General features: G+C 50.3%; 1 protein-coding gene across 1 annotated transcript in view; it reads right to left on the reverse strand.

The window, feature by feature from the left end:
* Positions 1 to 443: 443 nt before the first annotated feature.
* The window catches only part of TAF4 (TAF4 RNA polymerase II, TATA box binding protein (TBP)-associated factor, 135kDa), an 83,099-nt gene continuing 74,380 nt past the window's right edge, over positions 444 to 9,162 (reverse strand). Inside the window, exon 16 of the mRNA XM_008570567.1 lies at positions 444 to 1,947. Within this exon, the coding sequence (XP_008568789.1) occupies positions 1,780 to 1,947 (168 nt within the window). The 3' untranslated portion in view covers positions 444 to 1,779. The remainder of the gene's footprint in view (positions 1,948 to 9,162) is intronic.

Raw genomic sequence — 9,162 nt, forward strand, 5'->3', positions numbered from 1 at the left:
GTTTAGGAGGCGGCAGCTGTGACTCCTGGAGGCCACCCTGTAACACTAAGGGACAGAGACGAGGCAGGACCTCCAGGCCACCCCATCTCTCTCCACTGTGGGTCTGCACAAGGGCTGGGGCCATGTGGTCACCTAAGCTAGGCTCACCTCTGCGCGTTTCTGCCCAACTTGGGACAAGAGCCCAGTGCACATACAGCAGAACTCATGTGTGGCCCAGGCCGAGCCAACCAACTATGACAGCACAAGGTTCAGGCTCAGCCCCCGGCCCTCGGACTCGATGGACAAGTCTTCTCGGCACCGCAGAGGGAGGTTATCTCTACCTGATTCACTGGGTTTAGTTATACATTCTAATGAGCTGCTCATAAATACCTCAGCAGAACCAGAATTGAGTCTCTGGCAACAGAATCGAAAACTGGCAAACTAGGAAAAACAGGCAAAACAAATACAGATAAATTTGTTTTTAATAAAGGAGTTAATTTTCTTTCAATCCTATATAAAACAATAGCAATTAAAAACTTCATTTTTGAAAGTAAAATATTTACATATGAACAAGTAACTGTGCAAAATTTACATGAAAAAATGGAAAGACAGGGATTTCCTAAAAGACAAAATAAAAGGTGTAACAGTTCTCAGGTGTTGGTAAAAAATACTGATCAGCATTCAGTTCACACGCACGCCAATTAAAGTCTAACATGAGAATTCACATGGAGAAAGCCAAAGTATTTACAATCATAAAAGTACTATCAATAGACAATTTAATACAATAACCTCTGAAAATATAAAGAACCAATTAGTATATTTGTAATAAAAAAATAGGTACAAAGAAGGGGCTTTGCTCTGGACGCCTGTAAAGTTGGCCCACAGCTTGCATACAGTCTCTTAGCAAAATAATTATAGTTTACATAGCCATCTGTATGTTATGTGCCAAAAATTATGTACAATTACTGACAAAACACACCAGCCATTTTCCAACACTTGATTCACACCAAGAACAGTCTTTTGATGATTCTTCTCAACTTTGATTTTATTTAATCTAAGTTTCCACTTTTAGCTAAAAAACACAGTGCAAGTAAAATATATTTATGCTGAAAAGGTTTTCATTTCTCTCAACTTTACAGCTTTACAAACTATAGCAAACAAAATGCATTTGTACAGATGCTGACCACACATTCAGGAGGAACCCACCTCGCTGGCTCCGGCCTCTACTAAGCAGAAATGTGACTACACTCCGAGGCAATGGTGACACCGTGAGCTGCGGGTTCCTCAAGAATTCTGAACGGGTTGGGGAGAAGGGGAGAGGGAGCAAGATAAATAGTCTGAAAAATCAGTTTGCTTTGCCAACTGACTGTTACAAAATAAAATAAATGAAATGAGGTCGCTGGCTGTAGACACACACCTACAGCGAAGATAGGTTGAACTGAACTCAAATGCACAAGTAAGGTACAAACTGCTACGAGCTGACAGAGGGCGGCTCATTATTTGCTAAATGATTCCGTCAGTCTTTATATATGGCTTGTTTGGCAAGAAGGCCACTCAATCAAAGATGAGTTAAAATTTAATTGTCCTTTAAGAATATCCACAGGCCTCTGTATTCTCTCTGTTACAGAAAGGTATTTTTTTCATACTGAAGAGTTGATTTAGAAACAGGAATATAAAACTGTTCCATTGTAAAGAGGTGGCTGTTTTTTAAACAATATCCCATTTGCTTGTTACAAAAAACTGCAAATATATAAAAACGTCCCCAGGCGTCTCCATCAGACACACCGTGCTCCTCCTGCGTCACTTAAGGAATGCTTTGTAGAGCAACAGTGAATGGCTTGTCTCGCGCTCATTTTCTAAACAAAATATGAGGTCCCTGAGGTTGACTCGCGTGATTCTTTGCCGTGTGAACTGTCTGGGGGTTCCGACGCCGGAGCTGCCTGGGACCGCCAAGCCTGGGCCCGAGCCCTGGTAACAAGAAAGGAGAAGACAGTCGTGTTAGTGGTGCTGGAGGTGGGTAGAGACAGGAGGCAAGGGGGCAGCTAAAGTGTCCCCAAAACATGTCTCGAGGACCCTGACTCTGAAGGAGGCCTGGAATGGCACAGGCCTAAGGGGAAAGGGGAGGACAGGAGGCCCCACGCCACACCTTCAGGACCAGCGCTCTAGGGCACACACTCAGAACACTACCCCTCGATGACCCACAAAGCTCAGACTCCAGCCCTGGGGCGTGAGACAGGACAAGATAGTGGTTGCTGACCTCCATGTGGCCACAGCAAGGCTGTCTGGAGGGCTCAGGTAGGGGACCAAAGCCACGCCCAATGCCACAGCTAGGGCCAGGTGAGTCATCCCCACTTGGAGGATAAAGGCACTGGGTCTGAATTTCTGGACTGAGTGGGTTGGTGGTCAGCTGGGAAGGCCGGACTGCTCAATGGTTATGATGGTGATCCATGGCCAAGATGGGGCTCCCCTCTACCCTTTGCAGGGCCCTGGCTACACAGACACCTGGCTCCGCCAGCCCCTCTAGCAACCAGCTATCTTCTGAGCCTTCTCAGACGCCTTCCTGCTGAGAGAAATGGAGTTGATGGGGTTAGTTTTCTGCAACGATTGCATCGCCACTGAGCAGCAGCATCCAGTAATTTCATCACGTCACCGTCTCCATCTGAAACCTTCTAGGCACAAACCACAGAACTCCACGATGGCTCTCGGTTTTCCATGTGGCACAAAGATGAGCATCTGCATCCTCGTGACTAAAGCTGCTTGTGTACATTTTAAGTGATATTCAGTTGGAAGTAACGAGCTCCACCATGAGTGCTGGCAGGAGCCTGCTGCGAGAAGACGCAGTCACAGTCAGCGGCCAGCAGGTGGCAGGCGAGGCCCGCAGCCTGTCACCGTAGTGTCCCTCCTCCTGCACCTGCTCAGGTTGGGCGCCCAACTGCCTTCCTTCTTGGGGTCTCCTAAGACATGCACCTGTGTCTCTGGCCCTTAATGACGTGCTCTTTGTACGTGTGAGATTCAAAGAGAAGAGGGCATGTCCCCCTGTCAGACGCCCTCAACCATCGAGGTCCTATCTTCGGTCCCAGTCTCCAGATCCCTTTGGTGGCTACTTTCTCTGGTTTGAAAGAACTATTTAGGTTTTTTGGTAGTTTCCTTTAGTCTCCATAACACCCTTAAAGAAGCATTTCATGAAAGAGACAAACCAAGCACCCGCTTTATGGGTGAAAATAAACAGTGAAAAGGAACGAGGAGGGCCATAGGACCCCATCTCCAGGAGCCCCCCTGGCAGTGGCCAAGCACAGCAGGAACACCAGCTGCCCTTCTGAGGAGCGCCTGATGGTTTGGAACATGAACTGCCAGCAGGAGAACGTGGCAGGGCATGGAGCAGACACCGGTGTCTAGAAAGAAAGCCAGGCGGGTAACAGAGAGCTAGAGCACAGCAGAGGGAGGACTGCTTTTCTCTTCTCTCCAGCTGTTCTTAGAATCGTCAGAACAAATGGCATCCCGGGGACATGGGAGCCTCATCTGGATCCAAACCTTCCCCTCCCGTTCACACATGCAGCTGAGGGCGGCGGGCTCCACATTTCTACACTGGCCATCACCTTTGTTACACACTGGTCCACACCTGACTGCAGGGCTCTTGACAGAAAACCCTGGTGGCACCTCTCAGAGGCACTGCCCAGACAACAGGCCGAAACATCTTCTGTGACACTTGCTACACATTTTGGACTGCATTTAATGTTTATACTTTCAGAATAATTCAACACCAAAATCAGGGCTGGGAGGAGGTGAGGTGCTTGTCTCAGGTGCAAAACTTAAGGGATGCTGAAGTCAGAAATCAAGATAAATAGTATCTTAATGCAAAATCCAAACTCACCAATGGGCATGTGTCAGCACGACCGAGGGCAGGCGCCACCTCTGGGCTCAGTGCAGCCACCCCAGCCCACCGTTCCCTCCCGGGCCACAGCACCTCCTGCGCCGGCGCTGATGGTGAACTCAGCTGTCACATGTCCACAAGAACCAGGAATTCTTACAGTTCTGGGGTTTTTATACACACAACTGAATTCTTCTTAAATCTTTTTTAAAAAGCCAAGCCTGTTCTCAAATACACCCCATTGGAGACTCTAGTCATGTGGAAGCACCACAGCTCCCCACCCCCTGAAGGCCGTGCATTTGCCACTTTGCTCCAGGGCCTGGGATCATATCGTTCTGTGGGTACCCCGGCTGGGCAGAGGTTCCTCTGCTAATTTAATCTGAAGATGGAGTAGAAATCTAACTGGAATTTAACCTTTAGACCCACGACAGGGGCCAGCTAGCTGAACCATGGAGCATCCTCTGAAGACTGTCCGTGCCAGGCCCTCACGGCACTGGCAGTGGCTTAATTCTCTAGGCTTATTCAAAACCCCGATGGGCTGTGCCCTCAGCAGGTGCAGCAGCCCAGGGTGGGAAGTAGGGACAGTTCACCCAGCCCACGGGGAGGAGAGAGCCTAGCTGAGTCTCAGAGGCCTCCGTGGAAGCCTTGCAAAGAAGCACCCAAAGGGACCATCAACAGTGCAGGAGCCTCCTCGGCCACTCTTGAGAGGCTGGAGCATGTGCTCGCTGTCCAGCGCAGCCAGCACGACCTGAAGCAGGACCTGAGATGACAGAAAGTCTACAAGGGCAGGCGCCACCACCCGACCACGGCAGGTGCTGACCCAACCTTCCATAACACTGCCACTCAGTGACCCTGGACATGTGGTGAGAACTTGCTAAGCCCCAGTCTCCTCCTCTGTAAAACGGTGCTGGGAACATTCACCCTACCTGGTCACAGGGCTGTCAAAAGGATCACATAAAAGGAGACCAATATTCCAGCTGTCAAACATATTGTGATAAATCTGACTGCCACACACACTCTACACAGAAACCAAATGGAGAGCTGGCTGGTCAGCTCAGCTGGTTAGAACACAGTGTGATAACACCAAGGTTGAGGGTTCCTATCCCCGCCAAAAGAGAAAAAAAAAGAACTGCCTTCCATCCACACCACACCAGCTCTGGGTCCATGCACAGCACAAGGTGGCCCTGCACCAACGTCCACCAGAGGAGGCAGCTCCGGGATCCCCCACACTCCCGGGGCACCCACCCAAACCAGCTGGAACGTTATACCCCAGTGCCGTTAGCACCCCAGCAGCTTACTCGGGAGGAGAAACATCCACACCAGGAGGCGCAGGGCCCAGGGGTCTTTATTGCACCAAGGAGCCACCACTCAAGCACTGGCCGAGAGCTCTGCACCCACAGCAGCCCCAGGACACCAAGTAGAAAGTGGCTCTTCAGGAGCAGGGTGAGCATTTCTCATCTGCTCCAGCCGTCCCACTGTCCAGCCAGACGACAATGAGCAACTTGGGTCAAAGTAGCAGCTGGTACCAGCAGTGTCAGTGCGGCTTAGCACCAGTTCCAGCCACTGGCTCTGCACCCTCCCAAAACTCACTCTCAGCCTTTCTCTGCTGCCTGCCGCCCATGAAAAGCCACACACACATACACGCGGCCAAGTCATCTGCCGTGCATTTAAAAGAGCAGTAGTTTGGGGCCAGCCCGGTGGCGCACTGCTACAGTGCGCCGCTTGGGAGCGCGGTGGCGCTCCCGCTGAGGGTTCGGATCCCACATACAGACCGGCCGCTCACTGGCTGAGCGAGGTGCGGGTGCGACACCGAGGGTTGCGATCCCGTTGCCGGTCCCGGTCCGGTACAGGCGCGACACTGAGGGTTGCGATCCGTTGCCGGTCACGAAAAAAGACAAAAAGGAAAAAAAAAAAAAGAGCAGTCGTTATAATAAATCACTCAGATACGCAGATGAAGGATATGAACATAGCTTCCAGGAGGCCAAGGACAATGCAGCTGCCCAGTTCAATGACTCCCAGTACCTCTCACACGAACAATTCAGAACAAGAAGGGAAAACCAAATCTCCACAGAGACCACACCACCCGCACAACGAGAAGACAGGGAACACAAACTTCAGAGTAACTGCAAGTGAGAGAAGAATCAACACACCCCAGTGCGTGACCTCCCATCCTGCTCCCTAGCACGGCTACATGGTACAGACAGACAGAGAACAAGGCAGGCAGACAGAAGAGGAGACGGTGGGGCTGAGATCAGTCGAAAAGCACTGCCAGAAACACTAAGTCCCCAGATGTCTGCGAGCCCTACAGAGGTATCCAGGCTGGTCAGAGCCCAGGCCACGGGGAAGGGAGCCCGAGCTGTGAGGAGGGGTCTTCAAAGGGCAAAATGGAACGTTCTGAGAAGAGCCCTTCACAACTGGGGGGGCGGGGAGTAAACAGGGAAATTTTAGTTTCTGCAAGAAAAGAGACCTCACAATCAGAGGACACAGGGCCCATCCTGTAGGAGGCAAAGCCATCCCTGGGCTCAAACACCTGGGCTTCCCAACACCTTCAGAAGAGGGCACAGTAAACCACAGACCCTCGCGAGTCCATGAAGAACCACTGTGAAAAGTCAGGAAGTGAGAGTCCACACATGTCAAAAACAGAGTCAGAGGCCGGCCCGGTGGCACACTGGAGAGTGTGCAGCGCTCCCGCCGAGGGTTCGGAACCCATGTGGAGACCAGTTCCCGCTCACTGGCTGAGCGCGGTGCGGGCGAAACACTGAGGGTTGCGATCCTGTTGCCGGTCCCCGGTACGGGCACAACACTGAGGGTTGCGAGCCCGTTACCGGTCAGTAAAAAAGACAAAAAGGAAAAAAAAAAAAAACAGAGTCAGCCTAGAAAAGCAGGAAAAATCTGTAAGACCACACTTTCAAAAAAATAAAATATACTTAATTGAGCTTGTAATGATATGAAAATCACCTTGAATCAAAAACTAGGAAATAGATTTTTAAAAAGAAACAGCAAACAAAATGGAAGAAATGAGAGCTGACTAAACTTGAGAAAGAAATGGAAAGAAAGGACACAGTTATCTCAGGGCCGGCCCGGTGGCGCGGCGGCGCTCCCGCCGAGGGTTCAGATCCCATGTGGAGACCGGTTCCCGCTCACTGGCTGAGCGTGGTGCGGGCGCGACACCGAGGGTTGCGATCCCGTTGCTGGTCCCCGGTATGGGCGCGACACCGAGGGTTGAGATCCCGTTACCGGTCAGTAAAAAAGACAAAAAAGGAAAAAAAAAAGAAAAAAAGAAAGGAATAAATTACAAGGCCCAGGTGAGAGCCGCAGATGAGATGCATTAAGGGCACTGAAGAAGGCAGGAGGGCAAGAAAACGAAAGCAAGGTAAAGAAATCTGTAGAGAGGGTTGGGGAAAACACTGGAAAAGGAAGACAGCCGAGAAGGAAGAGTTTTCATGTGATCGGGAATCCCTGAAGACAAAAAATGATACAACAGAGCAGAACTAATATTCAAGCTATAATCCAAGAAACTTCCCAGATACAAAAAAGACCAAAATCTACACAATGGAAGGGTCCAGAGGGTATCTGGGACAATCAATGCTGAGACATATCATCATAAAACTATTATTTTCTAAGATGAAGATGAGGTCGCTAAGTGAAAAGAAAACACAACATACAGAGGCAGAAGAGTGCGCCTGCCATCCAGCTTTTCAAAACCAACATACAAAGCAGGGCGACATGGAACAGCATTGAAAACACAAACCCTCAATGGAGGAAAGCACGGGCCAGCCTCCTACAGCTGCCCTCGGATCAAGGCCGCAGAGAACAGCTTGAACAGGTGGCACAGCGGGGAGGGGTCTGCACCAAGACCTCCGCCCAAGAATGTGCGTGGTCCACGGGGGAGTGGGAGCTGTGGCAGAAAGATGGGCAGCAGGCACAGGGGACCCTGCGGCGCCGCCCACCGGGCAGCAGAGGTGAGGCAGGGCAGAACAGCAGGAGGGGAGGCAGGAAGGAAAGAACACGGAACCAGCTCATAGTCGCAGTGCAGGGGACAAACACCCACAAACATCGGTAAGCTACACAGTGAAGAGTTAGGTAAAACACAGGGGACTGAGGGTGTTTAACAGGTTTAAGAACAAAAGTAACCAGGAGAATGCAAACACGAACCCTCCTAAATACCAAAAAAAAATTAAAGATAGAAAAATGCACACCGCATAGAAAAAGAAACGCAGCAAATGTAAAAAAAATATCATGACAGAGTCAAGACCAAACACACCAGTCACACCAATGAAAGTGAGTGAACTTTACTCACCTCTTGAGAGAAAAGGACTGTCACTTTGGCTTATGAGACAAGACCCAGCCCTATGTGATATACGGACACACATAAAACAAAGTGACCCAGGAGGCCAGGAATGCAGGGAGGCGCACAGGAGCTATGGCTAACGGGGTGGAGAGCAGGGAGCAAGCCAGCGCAGCCCAGAGAAGAACCCCGGCCCCAAAGCAGCGCTCTCAACAAAGACAGATACTTCAATGCTGAGTCACAGCCAACAGTGAAGACGTAACACTTACAAACATTTATGTACCAATAACACAGCAACCCCCTTCACGAAGCAAAAACTGCAGCAGACGCGAGGAGATAAAGACAGAGACTCAACACCACACCCACACCAAAGGAAACAAGGAGACGAAATAATCAGGGAGACAAGACTAAACGACATCATCCGCAAGGTGCCTCTCAGAGATACCTATCAAGCTCCACATCCCAATCATATGCCCTGTTCTCAAGCACCCACAGCACATTCATAAAAACTAATCCTGTACCACCCATCAGGAAACATGATGGCACGTGTTGGGGAGTCTGTGGGGGGTAATCTGACAAAAGCTGACAAAGCTGCATGTGCACCCAGGGCCTGGCCTGTGATCCCAGCCTTGAAGCTCCCTCACAGACACACCTCCAAAGACACACATGTGCAAGGTCAGGAACCACAGCACTGCTCATCACTGCATGATGCTGAACATGACCTCGATGTGCACAGGTGAGAAGAGGCTGAATAAGCTATGGTACCTCATTCAGTGAAGTGCCACCAGCTGTAAAAAGAACGAGGATGCTCTCTCTGAGATGACATGGAGCCAGGGCCAGGATACACTGTTAAGTGAAAAGAGCAAACTGCAAAGAGGTGTCTGTCTCTAATGCACCACCTTACAAGTAAGAGAGAAGAGGATATAAGAAGATAGGCATTTCTGCAGGGACCGGAAATGGGTGAAAGAATGAGAGGTGGGGCCAGAGGAGGAGGAGGAGGAGGAGGAGGGATGGGGGAGGCACTTCA

Source organism: Galeopterus variegatus, unplaced genomic scaffold (genome assembly GCF_000696425.1).
Source record: "Galeopterus variegatus unplaced genomic scaffold, G_variegatus-3.0.2 Scaffold614, whole genome shotgun sequence".
Classification (NCBI taxonomy): Eukaryota; Metazoa; Chordata; class Mammalia; order Dermoptera; family Cynocephalidae; genus Galeopterus; species Galeopterus variegatus.